This window comes from Cyprinodon tularosa, unplaced genomic scaffold, assembly GCF_016077235.1.
Source record: "Cyprinodon tularosa strain WSP-4 unplaced genomic scaffold, ASM1607723v1 ctg429, whole genome shotgun sequence".
Classification (NCBI taxonomy): domain Eukaryota; kingdom Metazoa; phylum Chordata; class Actinopteri; order Cyprinodontiformes; family Cyprinodontidae; genus Cyprinodon; species Cyprinodon tularosa.
In genome coordinates, this window is record NW_024039151.1 from 228,827 (window position 1) to 254,490 (window position 25,664).

The window sequence follows — 25,664 nt, forward strand, 5'->3', positions numbered from 1 at the left end:
TCTTCTGCTGTGCACTTCTGAACCACATTTTAATGAAATTATAAACCATTAATTCAGACCTGTGTTCTATCGACATTGATCAGCAGTCTGTTGTAACATATACTGCTTTTTTTTTTATATATCCCATCCCTAGGTGATGGTAGGAATCATTTTGAGATAATAAACCATCCATGCATTTAGGTGAAAGTCTGTTCATATTTATTTATATTTATACAGATTAGTCAAAGCAAATACTGTGGCATTCTTCAAGACTGGAACTGTTGGCATTATACAGAAAACTGCACCATGAGCTGAAAGCTAATGACGATTTCAGAGCATTTGGAGAAAATGTTGACTGAAAAATGACCTGCTGGCTCTGCAACAAACCGCTTAGAGAATCACATTTAATGAGGTCTGCCTGATGTGTTTGGAAAATAGTTTCTATTAAAATGATTTTTAAAATGCTGTGTTTGTTTTTCATTTAAAAATGAATCTAAAAACAAGATTTCACAAGATGCATATTATTTTTATATTATATATTTATCGTGTATCCATTCTGATCGGATTCCCCAGTCAGATGTCTTTTAGGTGTTCTTTTCTAAGATAAGTGTTGAAATAGGTAAAATATTCCCCAACGGACAGAAAAATATACACAAATGCATGTATTTGCATCTACATGTATTTAAAGCACCTGTTTTATGAAGCTATTGCGAAAATAAAGCAAATGTTGCAAAAACTAAGGAAAAAACTTAGATGCATGTAGGTGTAACATTTCAAGATAAAAAGTCATGAAAGCAACTATCAGACCACCCGTTTCGTTTTCTGTTTTTGCATTAAAACGCCTTCAGATCAAGAAATGGAGAAAAAGCATGGGTGGTCTGATCATTTGTTTAAATGCCTGTACATTAGTTGTATACATGATGCACAAGTTGCTAATAAACACAAAAAGAAACGTAATATTTAGCCATCAGTTGCTCATTAGCTAAAAACAAATTGTCCCTGTGTTAACGAGTTAGTGTGCCACTCTGAAGAAAAAAGTAATACTGGAGCGAGGTAGATTAATGGCTTTCTGTCCTATAACTGTTCTGAAAAAATATAAATCTACTTATAACACCCACACACTAAATAAATATTGCTACATTGCTTTCACTGACAACACTAAACAGAAAACCCATCTTACATAACTTTTTTTTCTTATTCTACGGATAATATAAGTGCTTAATGTTTGTGTACCCTGGGTGCACCTGTGTAACTCGTGATATAAGAGGCTTCAAGACGCAGTGAGATCAGATTTGGTGGTGCGGTCTGTCAGCCTGTCAGAGGTCATGTCTTCTCGATCAACCTCGCTGGTAGGATGCTGCAGAGGGTCCACTGGGGTGACGGGTCCGGTGACGAAGGGGGGTGGACTGGTGGGGTCAGATTGACTGTGAGGGCAGGTGTTTATAAAGGTGCTGCAGAGCCCCCCCAGTGTTGCTCACACTGTCCCCGTAGACGGCGTCCGACCCAGGTTCTGATCTCGCCGCCACACTTTAACAGGAAGTTCATTAGTTCGACGTACGGCCTGTTAGGGATTTAATCACACAGATAACCTGGTGTCAAACTTTGGAGGTGATGTTAATGGAATAAAAGAAATACCAAGAGAAAGCATTGACTTTAGGATGATTTTCATCAAGTAGCCATTAGGACTGTGGCAGCAAAAGGTAGCAGAAAAATCCAACTGAGTAAAAAGGAAAGCAATAGAGTGGAGAAAAAGTAAATAAAGTGCAGCGCCTTGCAAAAGTATCCCTGCAGCTTAAGCTTTGATGGTTTGTCACACTGCAAACAGCAGAGAGTTTCAAATACGTTATAAAAAACACTGTTATATGAGGCTACTGTTTTAGGGGTGGTTGGGATTAATAATTAATTACTTTCCTCAGTTTTTGCCTTTATAAACTGATAACTGAGTCTATCCAAAATGTGCATTTAGTGCAGGGGTCGGCAACCCAAACTGCTCAAAGAGCCATATTGGACCAAAAAAACAAAAAATAAATCTGTCTGGAGCCGCAAAAATGTAAAAGTCTTATACATGCCTCTTATGGAAACATGGGCTCCAAGTGTATTATCCCACTATAGAAAATGACTATGTGGGCTTAAATATATAATAAGCATTCATGATTAAATCTTTATCCTTGAGCAAATGTCACATAGCAGCATGAGGTGAGGGACGAGCAGTGATCGCTCTCATCACGCGCTGCGTCACAACAATGAAAGAAAATGATTCGGTCTATTCTTTGAATCCTCTTTTCTCATCAGCTATCTTCCTTTTTTCCCCTTTGGGATCCATGGTCCGAGACACTCCAGCAGCTTTGTTTGCCTGGCACCGCGCAGCGCTGGTTGTAAGTTATGACCACTGATCTCTATGGCTATGACGCAAATTATTGTTTAAATTTATTTATTATACAAATGTTTACAGCATTAAAAAACGGAATTATTTTTTGTTTGACCTCCTGCACACCATATTAAAACAAACAAAAAAAAAAAAACGATTTTCATAAATTTTTGAAAAAGCTCCACGGAGCCGCAAGGGGAACGCTAAAGAGCCGCGGGTTGCCGACCCCCGATCTAGTGCATATCTAAAAAGACTTGCACAAAAAAAGAAAGGTTTATAATGGGAAAACTTGATGACAACTGATGACATATTTAGCCACATGACGTCATTCAACTGCTGGTTGTCTAGGTGGTGTCATGAAAATGATGTGGGCTACATTAATAATCGGGAATCCTTTTGGGAGGGTGTAGACCAGGGGTGCAGATCAGGAAGGAGAGTTGTAGTTTGACACACCTCTCTACAGCTTCTCTACTTATTACTCCATCCAGACAATGTCTTGCCCACGACCAAAATCAAATAAATTAGAAAGGAATGCTAAAGGAGTAAATCATGATAATCTGATTAAGATTAAAATGACTCTATTACGAGGAAAAAGTTAAAATTTTGAAATGTTGTTTCCAGATTAACAAAGATGGCTTCCATGTTGAGCCATGCGCACAATTGCATGGCTCATCAAGTTTACCCCTTATGAACCTTCGAAGTCTTTTAAGATATGCACTGGATGGTTGGAGCTTGGCCTGTTTTTTAGTGTAGTCCTGTTTCTCTGACACTCTAGGAGTGTTTGCTTAGTGGTTAGAGCAGTGCGCTTGTGCACTGAGAGGGTTAGAAGTTCCCCGGTTCGATCCCAACAGCCTCCACTCTGGGTCTCTGAGCAAGAACCTTAACCCCACAATGCTCCCCGGGCGCCACACAGTGGCAGCCCACTGCTCCTCAAGGAGATGGGACAAATGCAGAGAGTTTATTTCTCCATTTCAAGATCAATGAAGTTCTATTGTCTATGTCTGACTGCGACTAACTGTATGTGTTCTCTTTCATCCTCTGACATGGGAGCTGGCTCGGAGCCTCGCTGAGTGTTTTCCTGGACGGGGCCGCATGTGGAGCTGGTTGACAGTAACCTTTAGTATCTCTGCTTCTTTCTGTATGTCTGCTTCTGTCTCCTTGCACCGCAGACGGCCGCTCACACTGAGCCTGGTTCTGCTGGAGGTTTCTTCCTTTTGAATGGGAGTTTTTGTCTCCCCTGTCACTACTTGCATGCTTGGTGTGAAAGATTGCTGTCCAGTCAATAAGTTGATGCAATTGACTGGTTTTCCTTAGGTTTGAATCTGACTGTATGATCTGGTTGAATTGTCTCTGTAAAGAGCCTTGAGATATGCAGTGAATGATATGCAGTGAATTGGCCCTTTTAAAATAAAGAGAATTTAACCTAAAAGTTTTGCATTTAAAAACTTTGAAGCAAATCTTCAGAATCCATTGAATTTATGGGATGATACTAACCAATTTCTGATATTAAAAGATATTAAAGCTTTAAAAAGCTTGTAAAAGGGCAAGGATTCACTGCTCCACATAAAAACCAAAAAAACAACTTTGCATGGGCCTGCTTTTCTCACCCTGCAGGAAACATAAGTTGGAACTGGACCAGGTTCCCCATGGTGTCCAGGTGATCCCGCACAGCAAGGCAGAGGTGGTGTTTGGAGTAGCACTCTCTCTGGAGTGAGAACACCATCTCCTTCACTGCAGAGCAGCGGCGGCTCACGCAGCTGAAACGCCGACGCAGTCCAAGCGCCATGCATCGAAGTGCGTCCTTTACATATGATTTACCCTGGGATAAAGAGAGACAGAGTTGGTAACATAGGAGATGAGATAACCAAAACTAGTAACAATTCTTCATGGTATTAATTCTTCCACAGTTTCAAGCCCTGTTAATTTCTCCTTAAATTCTTTAATTGACATTTTCCTGTGGGAATGGCATGTATGGGTTCTACTTATGAAAACATTTTTCAATCATTTCTATAGATGCCAAACAGCTCTTAGTGGAGGAAATATGATTGTGTGGGAATAAACATCACTAAAAGGCAAATTCAATAGAGAGAATTATCAAGTTGGTGTCCTAAAGTTAGGATTTAATCCTCTCCAGAAATCTGTTTATAAAATCTTTGTAGCAAATACATTCATTCCTATTATCTTAGAAAAAACACCTAATTGAAGGTAATTGTAGGAGAAGTCTATTAAAAAAAAAGTAGAACCCACCTTAGATCATGTAAGATGGCCCAGTGTGTTTACGAGGGAGATAAAACCCCCCAGCTGTGTGTGGTTAATGTAATCAGATTGTGGACTTGGATAACATGTATAAACAACACACAGGCGATTAACCCAGAAATGCTATTTTCAAAACTTTTTCCAGTGATTATTTGCATGCAGCATCTGCAGAACACATGCAGCACACCATCTACCGCTCCACATCGCTCTGTGGAACCCATGAACTTGCTTCACTTTGTTGTATATTTCTATTCTAGTAAAGTGGACATGCTGTTCCCTCTCCCATTTCAGATGCCCTCTCAGATTGTTCTGTAACCAATGCTACCACCCATAACCATTCCTTACTCTGAATATATACATACTACATGCATTCCTCGCAAACGATCTTAATGACTGACGGGATTAAATGAAATAAAAACTCGTATCCAGAGCTGCTTTCTCTAACCCCCCGCTTTAAGATCTTGATTAACTTAATTTCGGTGTTACTGCCATATGTCTGAGAGAGTGATATGAGCCCAGTCATTCCCACCTGGGAGTCGTAGCGTCCTGCGTTGTGCAGCAGAGTGAGGCATATGTGGTGAAGGCCGTGGATCTCACAGGAGTTGTTGCTGAAACACTGAAACATCCCACAGCCGACATCCCCTGAACTCACCAGGCAGCTCTGGATTTCAGCTTAGGCACACAGAAAAGATGCAGTGAGGTCACCACTAGCCTTTCAATACCACAACAGGTACAAATTGTCCCGTAGGTTTTCTTGCTTTCAACATGCCTGAATCAAACGAACGACTCCTCTGACGGGAGGAAGAAAATTAAAACCTCCCAACTAGAGTTGCACAGGAAAATCTCACCGTTTGCAACATGGTAATTAAAACTGGTAATTAAAAATCAAGGCTTGGATGCACCGGGTTTAAACAGTGTAGTGGCAGTGCATTCACAGTTTTATTGCTAGAATAATATATCGGGCAACTGGGTTAGACTCTGTAAGGCAAGGCAAGGCAAGGCAAATTTATTTGTATAGCACAATTCAGTACAAAGACAATGCAAAGTGCTTTACATGATAAAAATACAGGAAGATAAAACAGAATCAAAGCAACTAGGAAAAAAATAAATAAAATGAAATAAAAAATGCAGAAACAAAAAAGAAAACATGTTTTAGTTGAACTGTTTAACTAGAACAGTTGAAGGCAATCCTAAACAAATGTGTTTTTAGTCTTGATTTAAAGGAACTCAGGCTTTCCGCACTTTTACAGTTTTCTGGAAGTTTGTTCCAGATAAGTGGAGCATAGGAACTAAACTCTGCTTCTCCATGTTTAGTTCTGGTTCTAGGTATACAGAGCAGGCTGGAACCAGAAGACCTGAGTGGTCTGGAGGGTTAATACACTGTTAGCAAGTCTGTGATGTATTTAGGTGCTAAGCCATTCAGAGATTTATAAACTAACAGAAGTATTTTAAAGTCTATTCTCTGAGATACAGGGAGCCAGTGTAAGGACTTTAGAACTGGGGTGATGTGCTCTACTTTCTTAGTCTTAGTGAGGACACGGCATTGTATGCCTTTGATACACAGACCCAACATTTTGATAATGTAAAACAAACATAACAAAACAAAAAAACAAAGATGAGGAGTAAATTATGGATTAATCAAAAGTGGTTTTGCCACCACAACATCAAACTGTATTGTAGCCACAAATTTCCCTCCAACTGTGCCTCCCTGTTCCTGATCTTATGTGTTAAAACCACATGTGATACAAGCAGCTGTTCAGCTCCAGTTCTTCTTTGTGGATTTAACTGAAATAAAACAAAATAGAATCCTTTTAAATTTCCGATACCAACCGAACAGTGTTCATTTGCAAGATAGGAAGCACTGAAGAACAGTGCGAATATAATTCACTGGTAATATAATTGTATAAGCGGTAATAGCAAGCAGAACTGCTAGAGGTTTAACTTCAGCCTCTGAGCCAATCCATCCCATATTATGTCATTTTCTTTTGACCTGCAAAAAAAAAAAAAAAAAAAGAATTTAGATATTTTAGCTACTGCTAATGTATTACATTTTCCCTATTAAGATAAATATTGGTAGAAATAAATATATAAAAATTGTCACATCTCATTTAGAACTAACTCAACTATATAATTTTTTCAAAATATGTAGGTTGGATCCTTCATTCTATGACTTTGGCCTTGATTCAGATTTTTTTTCCAGCTGTCTTATAAAGAATGACAGAACCAAAATAATTAGGGATGCACGATATTGGGATTTTGCCGATATACCGATATTTTACAACTCATGTAGCCGACAGCCAATATCGATACCGATGTTAAAGCTGGACAAAAATAAGTAGTCATTGAAAATAGCAGTTTTGTTATCCATTTCTGACACTTTGAAAAATAATATACTCAAATATATTTTCATATGCTGATATCAAATTGATTTTTAAAAACGCGGTATCGATCTATTTTACTTTCAAAATCTCGTGAAATTTCATCGTTCTGTTAAAAACTCTCGTGATATTTTGCAAATTCTTGTGAGATTTTGTTAGTAAAATAGATCGATACCGCGTCAATATATCAACATATAAAAATATGGCAAAATTTTGTGAATTTTCGGGGGATTTCGTAGCATAACGATGACATATAGCAATATTTTATTAGTAAAAGAGATTGATATGGTGTTTTTAAATGGCAATATATCAGCATATGAAGATATTGTGATATTTTAATGTATCAAAATTTTTTCCCTCGTCTTTAGAAGTTTTTAAGTCTGTGAAAAAGAAGTTTTTGAGGAAGACTTTAGACTTTAGAAACTCAGAAGCTGATCAAATATCAGGTTAAATATCGGTGGGGTGGCCGATGTCCGATATTAAGTTTTAAGGCCGATACAGGCCGATACCGATAGGGGGCCGATTATATTGTGCATCCCTAAAAATAATAGAAGGACCTCCTGGTGGTGTGTATGATTAAGTGAAGTTACAAAACCAGCTTTCCTTTAAGTAGAATACAAAATCACAATAGATCACCCAATACATGCAGTTTTATTTGATCATCATTAAAGTCAGGTCTGAAAAATAGTTTGTTAAGTTATGGATAGGCAAGGGAAGGAAAACATCTACATCCCCAAACTCCATCTCCATTTAAGCCAGTTTTATCCTTGCAGCACAGCAACCTGATGCAGGAAGTTAGAAATGCAGAGATTTAAACTTTATAAGCTATTAGTTCAGAATCAGTGGACTTTTCCAGACCTGTCTATAGAAATTAGTTGCTTTAGTATTTATGTTAAAATCAACAACTTTAAAAGCTCCTCCAACAAATAATACCCTAGAATTACTTCTAAGTATTGTGAATTTTTATTAAGAGTGGATGAATATAAATCCCATATACTAAGCTATATACTTTATAGGTTTATTTAGCATAAAATGCAAAATAATTTCTTAACCTTTCTTACTTTCTTTATGGATCCTGCCAAAAATATATTCATTTATTTCTTTTTTGCACCTTTTCATAGTTTTATGTTGGACTTGAACTCAAATTTAACACTAATAAGCTCAGATATCTGTATTCAGTACCTCAAACGTTTCATATAGACTGTTTTTGCAATTACCTGAGAACTAGGACAAGATTTCTGACAGACTTGATGAACAACAAAAAGAAAAAAAAGGAAAAGAAAAGAAAACAACTAATTTAAATTTCAGTACCACAGATAAAAGGTAGATGCTTTTCAGGTTCTTGTACGTTGTAATCTAATTTAAAATAATAAAACAATCATCTCTCACTTGTCTGCTGTCAACTGTTCACTGAAGAAAAAAAGCAACTTTTTTTTGCAGCTACTTAATCATTAATTACTTTAACAGAATTTTTTCATGTTAGCAGGTCAGGACAAAAAACAATTGTGTTAAAATAACTAAATATGATTAGATGAGATGAGATTCAACTTTTTGTCAACACACAGGTACAAGGCAACAAAATGCAATTTAGGTCTAACCAGAAGTGCAATAGCAGCAAGTGCAGGATAAATAATGGTTCCATAAATACAGGACATGGGTTTCTACTGAATAAATATAGAGATGAACACCATTATAAACAGAATCTTACTAATAGATTTGTCCTATTAATATAATATAAAGATAACTAGTGTTATGAACATTTAAGCTGGATACTACTACTGGATATTACTAAAAAAGGGTTTTTACAGTTATGTACAATAGCATAATATACAGATGGCTTTTACTATAAAATTAATAAATAAAGTTTGGACAGAAGCTATCTAAATTAAAGTGCAGTGGAAGGTAATTGCATATTATCTTTAATTAAATGCCAAAAACGGTTGCAGATTTTTTTTCAGGATTATAGTTAAAATATAATTGGTAACTAAGCAGAGCAGCTCATTGGTTGCAGATTTTCTCTGTATAAAACATAGCAGGTCAAATGATTTTAAAGATGGACAAGCAATAAATTGATCAGTAGTTCAGTTTGCAGCAAAAATTCTGCTCTTATGGAGATTTTTCTTTCCTAATGTCAGACCCAAATGTGAATCTCTCCATCTGAATGTAACTTAGCGGTGAACTCACCTGTGCTATGCAGGGAGAGGCGCCTTTTCACCTGGCCCCCCTGTTTCTCCAGGATATGATCATGCAGCTCCATGGCCAGCAGCTGATTAAAGCCCAACAGTAAAAACATCACCGCGGACACGTTTACCTTCATCTTCTACTGAGTTTTTTAATGTTTATTTTTCTCTAAAGGCTTTAAGATTCTGTTTAAATTCCCAGCTGCTTGTGTTTCCTGGACCGTTGTGAGTTCAGTGCGGCGGAAAAGCGGGTTTATAAACCAAGAGGGGCTGTGCGCGTGCACCGGACTGAACGGAGCGTGCGCCTCGACCAATCACAGCGCTGCTCCGTGAACGCGCAGCACATGTGGAGCAAAGAGTTTCTCGTGTTATCAGTGAAGGAACATCAGTGTGCCAAATGCATCCAGCTTATTTGTATATCACACTTTTAATCCGCTGCACAGCTGACGAGGCAGAGGCAACAGGAATATTATATAGCAAGATTTCACCAAAAGTCTAATTATTCCTCTGAGATCACACACTGCAGGGGCTGCGTGGAAGTCAAACACTTTCTATGAGCGTTTACAGCTGCTCCCTGTGCAGGGAGAATACGTGCAACCAGAAACGTAGGAGTAGCATAGATGTAAAGCAATGGTAGGAGTATGGCAGGACATTTTTTAATGTAAGATTAAGTTTCATTGTCCAGTTACTCATAGCAATAACATTTCTGTTTGTCAAAATAACATTTTACTTATGAGACTTATATTTCTACAGGGGCAGAGCTAGATGGGGGGCCAGGGGTGACCAGGGCACCCTTAAAGGAAAAAGCGTTTTTTTTTTTACATTTTTTCCTGGATTTTACGTTATTACATCATGCTCTGCTCACCCACATGATATGGGATACATTGGTGTATAAATTGATTTTCTTGGTTAGTACATCCACTGACTGTAAAGTTACCTGTGAAAAGTCCTCCCACAGGTTTAAAGGGGAACACTGTTCTTTTTTACAGGTTGTAAAAAATGCTTAAAGTATTTATTACAAATACTATTACAGGTTGTAATAAATACTTTGGCCATAAATACTAAAGCATTTATGGCGTACCATAAATGATAAATTATGAACAGTTTAGTTTGTGCCTTCAACTTGTTGCCCATAGGAAGACGTTACCTGGATATAACCTAACGGAATATCTTCAAAACAGCTCCAAATGACAAAAAACTCATATGGGTGAGTAGAACGTGATGTAATAACGTAAAATCAAGGGCCCAATGTAAAAAAAAACAGCGTTTTCCTTTAAGGGCTGGTTACTCTCCTGCAGCAGTGTGTCGCAGTGAGCTTGACACAGACATTTTTGATTTATGCTCAGTTTTGAAGCGTAACATGGCGGCGAAAAATAGTGGGGATCCAGGTGGAAAAAGGGTCCCAGCGTTCTCGGGCAGCTTGATCTTCTAGCTGGTCAAACTTCACAAGTTATTTTCCACAATTTCGGTCATGAAAACAAAACAAGCCGGCCTCCTGTCTGCGGCACTGTCTGCGGTCAGTTACAATTTGGAAGAGTTGCAGCGGAGTGTCTGCAGAGGGGGCGGGGACAGCTTATTGTACACTGCAACACCTACTGGTTTTGAAGTATAAATCAGCCTTTAGCCAATCATTGGCCACCCCTGTGTCCACCCCTACCATTATTTCCCCCTCTAACACAGATGGTGGCAACAGTAATACTCTCCAGTGGAATATTCAAAACATTAAAATTGTTCAGATATTACTCACTATTTTTTATATATTAATAATTACTTGACAAGAAAAACACTGTGGTTAATATACATATCAATATACTAACATTAAAGATGATAAGTACAGAATTCATGTTCTTTTCAGAACTAGATTTTGTGTTTTATGGGGTAAAGAGAAAATTAAGTGTCTCTGCAAGCCATCAAGGAGTCCTCAGTAAGATCATAGATAAATAACTTTGGGGATAACTAACGTTTTTAGTAAATAACTTTAATAAAAATGTATTAAATTATCAATTGATGTAGATATTAGTGCTTGTAAATATCAATTTTATGCAGAATGATTATTGATAAAAGTAGGTAAGTAATGACAATGGAAAGGACGTTTGCCCCAGAACTCAAGCCAGAAAGAAATGTATCCACTATACCTTTTATCTAGAAAGCACAGATCTTTAAATATATGCCTCTATTTGTTAGCAAAGGCTGTCGGAAAGTATAGTTTGTCTTATCTTTGGCTTTACCCTGAGGTTCTGGAGTCTATCCGCTTTTATTTTTCATATTTATTTTTTTCCAACTCCAAGCTGTATAAACCTGAATGCTTACTGGATATAAGCAAATCAGCTGATGTTTACATGTTTATTGAGGGAGGATGGATGCCTAAGGAGATCAACACCTTTTATTAAGGTGTGCACAGTTATTAGGCAGCGTCGTATCTCAGGCAGATAGATTTAAGTCACTCTGGAAAAATGAAAATTTTTATTGACTTTCAGGGGGGATGCAGCACTCTTGAAAGTGCTAAGATATCAGCAGAGAAAAATTATACTGAAGTAAGAATAGCACTACTTAGTCAAATTTTTACTTACTTTTTTTTTTTTTGGTAAAAAGGCAAATCAAAGCACTGAGTAATTGATCTACTCACTATCCGTGATCATAACAATTGATTTAATATTTTTTGAGTTATAAAACTTGCAAAATCAAAAGTTACAGTATGTAAGAATAGGTTAAGACACAGGATTTAGAGACTGTTTACATGGTCAATTTAGCAGATGAAAAAAAACATTTAATGAATAAGCCTTGAGTGCAAAAAAGAAGAAAGTGCGTCTCTCAACTGTGCATATTTGCTTATAACAAGCTTGTTTTCATTATGAGAGTCAATGCATGAAGTAGTCAGAAATTTTACTCAAGAGTAGTAATACTTTGTCATGTTTGTACTCAAGTAAAAGAGAAAAGTACAATTCTGTAAAATGAATTCTAGAAGTACATTCTGTAAAAAAGGTTACTCAAGTAAATGTAACTAGTTACTACCCACCTCTAGGGGATGTTTACAGAACCATCAGTTTTGCTGCAAATAGTCAACAGGGTATCAAAAATAATTTGTAATAAAGATGCAAATTAACTGGCAAAGATTTGAGAAGAATCAAATGTGAAGCTACCAGGAATCCTTTATCCTTCAGTGCTTTCAAATTCCAGAGCTGTGACCTACCTGGAGTGAAGTGTTTAGTACCCAAAGATACGGCAAAGGTAAGGGAGATTGAAATCCGAACACCAATGAACAAGGCTCATAAGTTAAAACATCAAGACTGAGCCAACAAATATCTGAAGACAGATTTTTCTAAGTTTTTATAGACTGGCGAGATGAGAATGATTCTGGATGGACCATTTAGATGGACCTGTGGCTGGATCAGTAATGGGCACAGAGCTCCACTTCATATCAGACATAAGCAAGGTGGAGGCGGGGTACTGGTATGGGCTTTTATTATTACAGATAGACTAATTTGACCTTGAAGATGGACTCAAACTCTACTCTGAAGCTCTCAGTGTTTAGGAGACACTTTCTTTAAGAAGGGGTACATGTAAAAAATCTGCATCGTTCAAGAAGAAATTGATCTTTATGCAGGACAATGGACCATCATACGCATTGAAGTGCTGTGGGGCTATCCAGTAAATAAAAATGAAGTCCCCTTCCTCACCTGACCTAAATGGGAGATCTATATAGTGAACGAGAACAGTTGACCCCTCTGAATAGAGTCTGGGAGGGTGTGGTTGCTGCTGCAGTTCAACCTACACTCATGTATTCAACAGATTGCATGAATGGAAGTTGCTAACTATCAAATAAAAATAAAAATGTGTATTTGTACATTTTGAGTTGTTTTTTTTATTAACCCCACTTAGAGATGGAAATAAACAAGTATGATGTGAAAATGTTCATTATTAATTTAATATGATAATTCTGCTCACTGATAGTTGCCCTATAATTTTGCACACATAGATATTCTCCTAAGAAAGACAAAATCTCACTTTTCTTTTACATATTAAAGGTATGGTGGGGGATGTTCTTTTTTTGGTTGGATAATCAAAATACGTGGTCCTCCTGATTGTAATTCATTCTGGTGATATATTTAGATAAGGCCGTCCTTTGTGCTCGTCCCCATTTTCACTTACTGGTGGTGAGTCTGACATAGTGGAAAAATTGAAAATCTTCTTTTGATAAGTAAGATTGTATGAGCCATGCAAACAGCAACTTTTAAACAGCGTGCACGAGCAGAAATGGGCTTGTGCACGCTCTTGCAGGCGTTTAATAAGCATTCCCTCTCGGGACCAGGTACAGGGTTGTGCATGTGCAATGTTTTCTTAAATGGAGTGGGCAGGTCTTTTCAAAAATTTGTGAAAATTCTCCACTATACCTTTAAGGTTTGGGTTTTTTAATTTTTTTTTATTTATCCTTTATTTAACCAGGTAATACCCATTGAGATTAAAAAACTCTTTTGCAAGGGAGACCTGGCCAAGATAGGCATCAAAATTACATCACATCATTACATAGGTACAAAGACACACACATAAAAGCCAAATATGCACTTACCATCAAATTTCAATTAAAACATTGACATGTAAGGGAATCCAACTCAAAACATCTCATTCTCAGCTTTAAAGTATTCAAAGGAACCAATTTACTAAGTTTCAAGTTATTTTGCTGCAAATTCCATGTAAAGGGAGCAGAGTAAGCAAAGGCCTTTTTACCCAGCTCAGTACTGACACGTGGGACAGAAAACGTGTTGTTTATTAACATTTCTGTTTGAAAAAAAAAAACCTACTTAGGTTTTTAAATAAAATCAACCATCAAAACTACAATGTGGCTAATAATGGTGTATACACTTTCCATCTGTTTAATTGCCTCTAACACTTGGTGCCTTTTTTAGATCTCAGTAGTTAAGTTTTTGCTTGTCGTAGAGGAGCTCTCTTCAAATCCCCAACATTTTTTCCCCAGACACATTTCCTTCAATGATTAACCCATTCATTTATATTGGGCTTAAAACTCTGGATCTCTGAAAGTAAATCATTTTTGCCAAAAACAAACATTTTGGACCACTTCAAAAAAAAAGACATAATCATGGTTTAGCTGATTACATCATCTAAAGAGATATATGGTACTATTAACTATATATTCTTTTTATCCATTTCATGCAGAAACAAGCCATCAGTAAGTTAATAAACAATAACATAGAGAAAAGAACAAAGAAAAGTGTTTAAACTGTGCCAATTTAACAGAGACCTGGAAAGCTGTGAAACGAAATAAACTACTACTACTACTGAATCCAAGTAAAATGGTGGCCACATTTCTTTAAAACAAATGAAACTGATAATCAACAAATACAGGAACAGTTGCTTTGATCTTTATGTTCTCTGGAAAAATAACATTCCTATCATTTTATCCCTGCGCAGATAAACGTGCCAGTCTCCCAGCAGACTTACAGCTGTTTACTCAGAAACTGAAGATCCTTTCACTAAACACTTTAAGACCTTTTTGAGGTCTCCATATTTTCCTCTGCCTGTGTTACACCCCTCGCTTGCCAAGTAAGGTATTCCCAGGCTGATTGGTAGAGAGACGCTGGCTCTGCAGGTCAGGGGAGTGATGTAGGAGTGATGTATCATCTGTCTGACCTGCCATGTAGAAGATTTAAAACTTATGCATAAAAAAAAAAAAACACAGAGAAAATTATTTCAGATGAGAGTTGTAATACACCGAGCCTTATGATTTAGACTTTAAGTACTATAGTCAGTTTAACTATAGTTTTAATGAACTCTAAAGCAGATTTTATGTTTGTGCTGACACTGATGCTGCACATGAGCTCCAGTGGTCCCGCAGTGCCGGCTATATTTTTCTTTAATAAACTCTCTGCGGGATAACGCTGTCTCCACTTGTGATTTAAGAATGATCAGTGGGAGCTCAGGGGTGGCTTGTCTCTGCAGATTTATGATGGAAACGTTTTGTGAAAGAGGCTTTAGTAACACAGGCTGCTCTTTGTAACTACCAGGCCAACGGCAGCGTATAAACTTATGGATTTGGCCGTGCAGGGGGTGCTGGCTTAAGTAAACACTTTGAATCAGTAAATGTATCTTTCATTCTCACAGAAATAATGACATTAATTCCTTTTTAATAAGGAGTAATCTCGTAATCTAGTGATATATGTACACAGGGGCTAAAAACATTTCAAGAAAAAAATCATCTTTTTATAAGAGCCTTCTTTTAGCCACATTATCCAGTGGAGGCAACTAATGCCTCTGAGGCCCCCAAGTAAATCTTGCTCACTCTAACTAGGCTGAGCTTTGACTAATGGTCCCAAAGGTGGGTAAAAGTTTATATTTTATTGTTATTCTTTTGCAGATTTAGCCATAAACCCTACAAAGGACCCCAAATAGCTTCTAGTAAACTGCATTAATACGCTCACACTGAGCCTGGTTCTGCTGCAGGTATCTTCCTGTTAAAAGGGAGTTTTTCCTCTCCACCATCGCTACAAGCACGCTTAGTGTGAGGGATTGCCTTCGCGTCAATTAGTCGATGCAGTAAACTGGTTTTCCTTAGATAAAAAACTTTGATTCAATTTGACTCTATGATCTGGATGAATTTTTAAGTGTGTTAAGATGACATGTGTTATATATAAATAAACTTAATTAATAGCTATAATTAGCATCTGCTTCAAAGCTTCCTAAAAGTCATGACCTAAAGGATCATTTGCTTCTCAGTTTTGAGTGAGATAAATTTTACCCTTCAAAACTGAACATCAAAAGCAGTGTTGCCTTAATAAGTTATAATAAATAGTAAGTCTGTTGTGGAGAGTGTGATAGCTTATGCTGTAGCAGCAATAGAGCAAATTACTTAAAAGGTGTAATAGTCAAAGGATAGTTTTGTTCTAGAAACTCCTCTAGTCAGCTGGAGATGATTTTACAAAGATGCATTCTTCATAAGATACAGGATATTACAGATAACCAAACTGTTAACAGAGTGTCTTCAGTCAGAGGCCTCTTCAGATCCGCTGTCACACAAACTGTTACAGCAGAGCATTCCTGCCTACAGACAAGAACATTTACAGTTAAAGAGAAATTAGCAGGTTACATTTTTTGACAAAATGCAAACTAAGTGTTGCCTAATAGATCATATATGCTAAATTAATTTAGGAAGTGTTTTTGGCTGCCACAATGAAGTACATTTACCAATAAAAGTGACATTTCTTAGCAGTGTCTCTAAACCTTTAGAAGATATCTTGTGATATTTAACTTTCCCTTGGGATCAATAAAGTTTTTGAATTTATTGAATCTATTATTTTGTGAAGTAAAACACAACAGAGGAGATAACTTCACTAAAATAAGTCTTGTTTTTTTTTTTTTTCTAATTCTGGGTCTCAACAGAAATTGTAACTGTTAAATGTTCCCTACAGGTCTCACCTCCCTTTTTTGGTAAGAATATTACTCAAAATAAACATTTATCTAAAACTCTGCTTCATGCAAAAAAAAAAAAAAAAAAAAAATACAGATCAGAAATTCTTCCTATTAAATGTCGAGTATACCTTATTCTAAACATTAAAGGAATAGTTAAACCAAAACATGATTAGCCTTCATTTTCTACTCACCCCCATGCTGAACAACACTCTGGAGTACTTTTTTGATATCTCAAATGCATCTGGAGATCTGGGAGGCTTCTTGCTGTCTGCTGACATTCACAATAATGGAGGTCTATGGTGCCCGAGACAGAAAGGTCCATAAAAGTCCACAAAAAACGTGAATGCGCACTGTCATCTGGTTTGGTCTGCCGCGGTTTCCGTAGACTCGTGAACTCGCTTTTAGGAAATCCTATATACTGTTTATGCTCTAAAAACATTCTAAATGGCTTCGTTTTGAGTAAATTATGGACGCTACCCACTCAGGACACTTGGAATACATTGGACGAGCAGTATAGAGGAATATTGACACGTTTTTTGTGGACTTTTATGGACCTTTCTGCCTCGGGCACCATAGACCTCCATTATTTGAATGTCAGCAGACAGCAAGAAGCCTCCCAGATCTCCAGATGCATTTGAGATATCAAAAAAGTACTCCAGAGTGTTGTTCAGCATGGGGGTGAGTAGAAAATGAAGGCTAATCATGTTTTGGGTGTACTATTCCTTTAAAGTCCATGTATCTGCAATGCTGAGGGACCGCTTCTCTCTTCCGGGCACAGATTTTTTCAGATATCTGCTAATTAGAAATTATGTTCAAATTAACATCCCGAACTTCTCTCCCAGAAGAAAATAAGTAATGCAGAATGCTGCTGGGCTCCCCAGAATTAAAAAGATCATTTCAAGCTTTGTTGGCATCTTTGCAGAGGGAATCAATTTTGCCACAGACTCTCTGAGGGCTGCATGGGAGGAGGAGCTGCGCTCGCAAATTGGGAGTGAGGTCTGGGAGGAGGGTTTTGGGATTTGGTCATGCTCTATTAATGTAAAGCACCAGTTAATTCAGTTCAAGGTGTTTCACATACTCCACTATTCAAAAACAAAATTGCACAGAATATTCCCATCAGTATCTGCAAAATGTGATAGATGTAAATCTGCCGATGGCTCCTTGACTCATCTGTTCTGGTCATGCCTCAAGCTCTTTCATTATTGGTGCGACATTTTCAAAAAGTGTATAAGTGCACCTTGATTCCGAACCCTCAGATTGCATTGTTTGGACACTCTCCCTCACTGAGGAACTGCAGCATTTCTACACAAATGACTGTGGTTTATGGAATTGTAATCGCAAAGAAAGTTGAAAGAAAATATTAAGATTGTGGAAAACTGTCAAGGTTCCTCGGTTTAAAATGTGGATAAGCGATTTTACTGAGATTTTTCATTTGGAAAAACTGCGGTATGATGTTAATGGCTCCACTTATAAGTTCTGTAGTATCTGGCAGCTGGTTTAGGACCATATTTCTCACTCTAAGACTGAACTCTGACAGCCGCTCAGTTTCTTAGTATGCCACCTGCGCCTTCATAGATATTTAGTACTATCCTAAAGCGTAAATGGTAATCAGTGCAGTGCAACCGTTATTTAGATAACTTGTCTGGCTTGTTTTCATTTTTTTTTAATTAATTAATAATTTTTTTTTCTCTTTCCGTCTTTCTCTTTTCTCTTTCATTCTGTTATTGAAGGCTTTTTTGTTAGTTTTGTATTATTACTACTGTTGTATTGGTAAGAGTTTTTTTTTTCTTCTAAGACCATAATTTTTTAAATATATGTATGCTTTACACTCGGGTGTGTAGTTTTTGTATGTTGAACTTTGAAATCTTAATAAACATATATAAAAAAAAAAGGGAAAAAAAGTCGATGTATCTTTTTGTAATTTTGTGTTTTTGTTTTTTTGTCATTCTCTCAGCCATGAACTCTGATGTTTGACTTACAGATAAAGGACATATCACCGACTCATATCAGCAATGAAAGCCAAACAAATACCTTATCTTACTCTTCTGCTCCATCATCTTCAGTCATTTAGTCCAAGGACAAACATATGTGTGTATGTTGGGACCTTTGTGTTGCATTGAGAGGTCAAGGTAGGGGGGGGATGTGTGTTTATATCTGTGGTCATTCAGGGGCCAAGTTAGGGTGAAAATAGTTTTTTGCTTGTTCTATGTTAGTTCTTCAAAACAACATCCCACAGCTTCAATCAAACAAACTTGCAATGACCTTTAGCTGAAGACCCACCCCAACACACACCACACGCACGCACACACACACACGCACGCACACACACACACACACACACACACACACACACACACACACACACACACACACACACACACACACACACACACACACACACACACACACACACTCATTATGTGATATGTAGTGAGGAACATGTGTTGACTCCCATTGATTTTCAGTAATTTTCAACCCTTCCTATGCCCTAACCCTAAAACTAACCCTAGCCATTACCAATGCATACTTCACTCTAACCCTAACCTTAGCCCTAAACCTAACCATTAGCAAAATAGTTTGTAAGAACCAGCAAAATGTCCTCACTTTGACACACAGTTAAGATGTATAGTAATGCAGTAACACTCTGCAAACAGGGAACATGTTTGGTCTTCATGTCCTCCCACATACTAACATTAGGAGCAAATCTCTGTATGTTTATACAAACACTAGACAGACACATGTATCACAAGGTTTGTGGTCATCAATTTAAAGAGGAAGAACTGCGTTAAGATGCTCCTTTGTTTTTAGTTAAGGAAGAATATCGAAAAACATATATTGATAATACTTTTCCTCTAGATTATGTTAGAATTAAACCACTTAGAATTTTTTGCCGATGGGGTTTTTAACATTTTTTTTTAGATACAAAAGTATGTCATGGTGGTTTTTATATTTTATTTTTTAGCAACTTCATGAGATAGAAATAGTGAAATAAACTTTAAACGCACTAATACCTTTAAAACTGAGGTTAAACGTCAACGAAAAAAAGTCACAATGGGGCAAAAAATAGTTAATCAGCCACTGATTGTACAGGTTTCCTTACTTTGAAAGATGAGAGATGTCTGTGATTTTAATCACAGGTGCAGAACTACAATCAAGGAAGTCACATTGTAGGATTTTTAAAGATTTTATTTATAAATTATGCTGTAAAAAGTGGTCACCTACAAACTACCAAGACATCTGGCCTTCCCAGGCCTCTTACTACTTTTTTAAGAAGTTCCTCTATTCTCCACTGGTTACCTGTTTAATTTAATTGTATAAAAACACCTGTCCACAGCCTCAAACACTCAGACTACAAACTCAATCATGGCAAATATATGTAGAGACACTGTAAAGGAAATTATAGATCTGCACTATGCTGGGAAGAATAAATCTAGAATAGGCAAGCAGGTGGGCGTGGAAGAATCAACTTTGGGAGCAAGGCATCTAAGGCCATTGATAATCTCTCTTGATTTGGGGCTCCATGCCAGATCTCATGCTACTGGGTGAAAATTATCACGAGAACGTTGAGAAAGAATTTCATAATTACATGGAGGGACATGATAAATGAGCTGCAGAGATCTGGGACCCAACAAACAAAGGTTACCATCAGTAACACTCTACGCTGAGAGCATAGGGATGATCCAGAAGATGACTGGGAGAATATTGTGTTGTCGTAGGAAAACAAAGTAGAACTTTTTGGAATAACTGAAAGAGAAAGAAGATGCTGAGTTCCATCCAAAGAGCCCCATGCCTACAGTGAAGCATGAAGGTGGAAACATGATGCTTTGGGTCTGTTTTTCTGCTAATAAGACAGGAAGACTGGTCCCTGTTATGGCAAGAATGAACAGGGCCATGTATCTATGGATTGCTCCTTCAGAGCACTGAAGATGTAGCAGGACAATGATCCCAAATACTCCGATACACAATGAAGGAGCAGCACCATCACTGCTCTAGTGGAAATCTGCATGATCTAGATCTCCATAAAACCAGCTAGTGTGAGCAAACCTGTTTAAGACTAGCACCAAATGTTAGACCTCTGTCTTTAAAACAAAGGCGGTTCTATAAAGCATTTCGCAAAACTTTTATTGACCAAATCCTTATTTTCCTCCATGATTTACAGATAAATTCTTTAAAGATTCAAATAGGATTTCTTGGATATTTTATTTTATCTCCTGTAGTTGAAGTGTATCAATGAAAATGACAAACCTCTTATCTTTTTAAGTAGAACTTGAGTAGTAGGTGGCTGACTAAATATTTTGCTCCACTGTAAGGAAAAAGTTCATTTAAAAACTGATCCCTGAGGGAACATATGATCCAATCAAGGCAGCCAGTGGCAGTCCGGGTTTGTGCTTCAGTTAAATTGCAAAAAGCAAGTATTCCACCTAAAAGACAGAAAACATTTCCCTTTAAGATGGTTAATTTCTTTTACAATGTAAAACAAACGTATTAACACTGTGTAAAGATCTAACAAACCTTCTTTAATCAGAATCAAGAAAATCTTCATGTCTTCATATAAGGTAATGACTTCTTTTCTTTAATGAATCATTTTTAGTTTTAGTTTTCTTTCTAAATATTTTTTTCCTTATTTACATTCAAAAAGCCTGGCAACTAAAAACATATAGTCTACCATATTTCTTGGGCGTCTTTGTAGTTGCTGAGAACGGCCTCATCCTCCTTCGTCTCCATTTTGGATCCAATTTCACGTCCGTTCTATTCTGTTTATCTGACAGTTTGCTGAAAATATGAATGGTGGAAGCAACTGAGAACTGCATTTTACAAAAAAAAAAGACATCACTAGGGCTGAAACCATTAATCAGACGGTCATTAATCAATTATTAATTGTGAAATTGAAACAAATGGTTACCTAGAGTAATTTGTTGATAGAATAACCAAAAACCTGTACAAATATAAACAACATTAAAAGTCTATTTAACACACATTTATGTCTGTATATTTGCTAGGCTTTTGCCATTTACAATTAATTTATAATAGCAACAAAAGCCTTTTTTGACATTGCAAATCTTCATTCAGAAAAATCTAAATACACAATCTATTAAAAGAATCGTTAGCTGCAGCCCCATATGTCACTATATAATTTCCAGTAGTAAAGATTTACCTTGCAGTAAAAAAATCCATAAATATATAAAAAAGGTGCAACTCTGCCACCTAGTGTTGTTGATTCTGGATGCTGATGAGCCAGAACAGTTAATATTTGTCAGACAAAATAACGGCGTGATTTTCCATTGACCTATGTTTGTTGCTTGTGTTGCTCCAGTTGTTGAGGAGCACAGCCAGATAGAAGAGAGGCCTGGTTTCTTATCTTCAAACCTTTTTTTTTTTAAACAGGCGGGCGTTGCATTACAGTGGAACAGAAAAAAGGCACATCACCAGAAACTTGTTCTACAATGCTGTTTATCAATACTGCAAACTAAAAACAGGCAGCAAAGGGAAACATGAGGCACTGAAAGGAGACAGAGAAAAAAAGCCCATCTGCACTTAGAAAATAAGTTGATTCAGGCGTTCATTTTTTTTACAACTTTTAGACAGCTGCTTAAGATCTCTTTATTTTTATGATCCAAAAAGAAAATTTATTTTTTTCCAAATAAGTAGAAAATGTCTCAACACTCAAACAGTCCAAGTTGCTGAGATCTGTAATGAAAATATATACAAAACAGTCAAAAGGTTTGAGCAATTCCACAGAAACAGAGCTTGTACTATAGGAAAAAAAAAAAAAAAAAAACAGAACATCCAAAAGGCAAAGCTGAAGCACTTCTATTCTGCAGCCTTTTTGAGTTGTAGCTCAGTGCCATGAATAAATCTATTCATTTGTCAATGCTTCCATGCTGCAGCTTTTAGTGCAGATTCACATTCACAAACCAGCATTGTCCAGTATGAACATCTTCAGCTGAGAGATAGATCTCTTGACCCCATCGCTAAGCTGATGCCTTCGGTTTATTTTAAATCAGCCATTATGATCCCCTCAGGGGGTTTTGGGGCCAGAGACACCTGGGGGCTCCTGTGGTTCTGTTTGCTCAGATGATGCAGAGTTCAGACTTGAGGTGTTCTCCTCTTTCCCATCCAAGGAGAGAAATTCATGAACAGCAGTCTCTATTTGAGGCCTGAAGGTGTGGTTCATCTTGGGGTCCACGACCTGAGTAATAATCCTGTCCACACCAGACTCCAGCATTCCTGATCTGAGAGAAATCAGTAGGATTTAGTCAGACATCTTTTGAAATCTGCTGCACTTTGTACATTTTCTTGATACAATCTACTAAAATCCTTTGGACATGCCCTGTCAGTCTGGGATCAAAACCACACCTAGGCTCAGACTGGTAATCTGTGATACTGGGCATTAGCCTGGTGGGCCGGTCCAAATGTCAGTGTGCGAGGGCCGGCCCTCCTACAATCATACCGGCTCCATCACATACTCTCCAGCCGAAGCTCCTACCCGTGATAGTAAATAACTCAAGGAGCTCAAGAAATGTCAGTTACCTAAGTGATGCATGCAGTATATATAGCCCTTCCTTGTCATGCACATCCTATTGACAGCTGGCATATGGTGTCATTTTCCATTTCTTCAAACTGTAAAATCCTTGCAACTAAACTAAATTATAATATATAAATTATAATATTACAAAACTAAAATACTTTCTTTGAACCAAACTACAATGTTCCTCTTGTATTTGGTGAATTTATGTTCAAATATTTTGCAAAAATATGTTGCAGTGCATGATGGGGTTTGGCATCTAAAGGCTAACGTTTCCTATCTTGCGTGCATTGTTGCCAGGTTGGGATCTTTCTCAATCTGGTAGTTTAGGATGACCGTCTATGGGAAAAAAAATTTTTTCTTTAGATTTATGGCCTAAGAGATCAATAGACTTTTGTTTTGTTTCAAATTGGGCGATATTTCGATTATCCAGGCGGTTTATGAAAATTTTTTGGGCTGGAAAACGTGATTCAGTGACATCTGGCAACTCTGCTTATGAGGTGAGAAGCTCTGGTCCATGGGAATACGGATGCTACAGTTATATTTTCATTTTAGTCACATTTGAGACACAAGCGTTCAACTGTACTTCAATTTTTTTTCCCGTGGGGTGGGGGCCCATATGTGGGCCCGTTTAGATAGAAAATCACCAGGGCCGAAAATCATTCCCGGTCCGAGCTTGACCAAACCTATCCTTCCACCCATTCAGAGCACCTTTCTGTCTTTTTCATGTTTAGCTATTTTTGTATTCAAAAAACTAATACAACTTTTTAGAGCCATTAAACCTTTAAAGCGTATAACAAAAACAGAAAAACAACTGTTTTCTTGTATTAAAAAAACAACAACAACAAATAACTAACATTTATCTAATACAAAAAAGCTTTTTAAATTAGACATTTAAAATCAGATATCCACTCTACCATGAAGCTGAAACTGTCTGTAACTACAAAGCATTAAAGAATGTCCCATTTTCGGAATCTGCTGCTAATATCTTTGAAATTAATAATCCAAATAACCATATTTTACAGACTATAGAGCGCGCCTCACTATAAGCCGAACCCTCAAAGCTTTTTAAAAAACTGGAAACAAATATGCCGCACCAGGCTGTATGCCGCTGATATCTACTGAACTTTCCCCATCTATTTCAAATAATAAACAGTTTTTTGTTTCCTTCTTTTGCTTGGTGCCCCAAATGGAAAAAACAAACAAAACAAAAAACCACTGACTTCACCCGGCCGCCACTGATGTTTGTGATGCTGCAGCTGTAAAGAAAAGCTTTGATGCAATATTTGCTTCATTTTCAGGAGCCATTTGACTTAAAGTCTGCATGCCCATTATTAGGCCAATCACATCAATCGTTAGGTAAGCTTTACCTTTCAGATTAAAGTTTCTGTGATAACTCTACATTTTCAAGAGGAAAAAAAATAATACAAGAAATGTATTAATTTGGCTTCCTTCCTGAATTGATTCTGTTTTGGCGCATTGTTCTATTTTAATACAATTGTTATTAATTAAGACTGGTATGTTTCCCCTTCTTCCCATAACTGAACAACTACAACAACTGTGTTTTCTTGTTTCTAACTGTACCTTAAGAGAATTTGGAAAAAGTCTAGAAGTCAGAACTTTAATATGAGAAGAAGATGCACTGTAAAAAAAAAAAAAAAAAAGCAATACCCTGAAACATAAAAAAACAACTTTATTTAGGTTAAAGGAGTTTGCAATAGGTTTATATCCCTTAAGAACTCAACAATAAAGTTCTCAATGTGTTTTTCCAACAATAAAACTACAGTGCATAATTTTTAAAGGTTGGAGAATCGGTGGCAGAAAGGAGAGATACATTTTTAAGCATTTTGTCTAATTATTGAGTAATTAAACAGTAATTTTGCAAGAAGTCTTAATATTTGCAGATAGTTGATGATGAGATGCATGAGGAGATTGTTCTGTAAAACTCACTGAACAACACTTTGTCTGAGTCCGTTCCTCATCTGGTTCTTGTTGATGGACGGGTTCCAGTCCTGCGTACTGAGGTGCGAAGACACAAAGTTGTCAACTTTTTGCCGCAGGTTCTGGTAGGCGGGCTGGAAAAGGTAACAAAGCTGCGTCAGAATTGCCCAAAAAAAAAAAAAACGAAAAAAGGGCTAAACGAAAACGATGTTATTATCAAACTGGGTTCGTGTTTTGACGCACTACCGTTCTAACAAAGCAGCTGTCTAGAGAGGAAAAGCAGGGTACCTTCGTGTCGACATCAGCTAAACAGTCCCTGCGGAATTCATCGAAAAGCCCTCGGTTCTTTAAATGCTCCACAATCATGGCGATAAGCTGCGGGTCTCCCGGTGGAAGGTTGGCCGGGTTAATGTTCATGTTACCGCTGTTCTCCGCCATTACTGACCCGACTGTTATTTACCTGTTAACAAGCTAGCTGAACTGTCCTGTCAGCGCCTGGCTTCCAGCAAAGTGGGCGCTCGACTAATATCTCGGGACGAACCGTTGGTGGGTGGAGCCATTTTACCTCTTTGGTAGCAGTTTGCAGCTTGTACCGGTAGGTAGATACAAGAGTA

At 37.3% G+C, this 25,664-nt stretch overlaps 1 protein-coding gene across 1 annotated transcript; it reads right to left on the reverse strand.

Moving 5' to 3' along the window:
• Nucleotides 1–181: 181 nt before the first annotated feature.
• On the reverse strand, nt 182–25,616 carry LOC119792689. The gene is made up of 7 exons (XM_038299433.1): nt 25,339–25,616; nt 25,060–25,184; nt 22,606–22,816; nt 9,166–9,301; nt 5,133–5,275; nt 3,955–4,166; nt 182–1,540 (listed from the first exon to the last, which is right to left on the reverse strand). Exons 1-7 carry the CDS (start codon nt 25,486–25,488, stop codon nt 1,420–1,422), a joined length of 1,098 nt encoding a protein of 365 aa, XP_038155361.1. The 5' UTR covers nt 25,489–25,616; the 3' UTR covers nt 182–1,419.
• Nucleotides 25,617–25,664: the final 48 nt, after the last annotated feature.

Bases quoted from the DNA above. Each gene is read 5' to 3' on its own strand.
- LOC119792689 (XM_038299433.1), bottom strand. From the start codon at position 25,488: ATGGCGGAGAACAGCGGTAACATGAACATTAACCCGGCCAACCTTCCA. The intron at 22,817-25,059 runs GTGAGTTTTACA...GATTTCTCTCAG, and splicing joins CTCAGACAAAGTGTTGTTCA to ATCAGGAATGCTGGAGTCTG. The intron at 9,302-22,605 runs TGAGGGGATCAT...AAAACTCAGTAG, and splicing joins TCTCTGGCCCCAAAACCCCC to AAGATGAAGGTAAACGTGTC.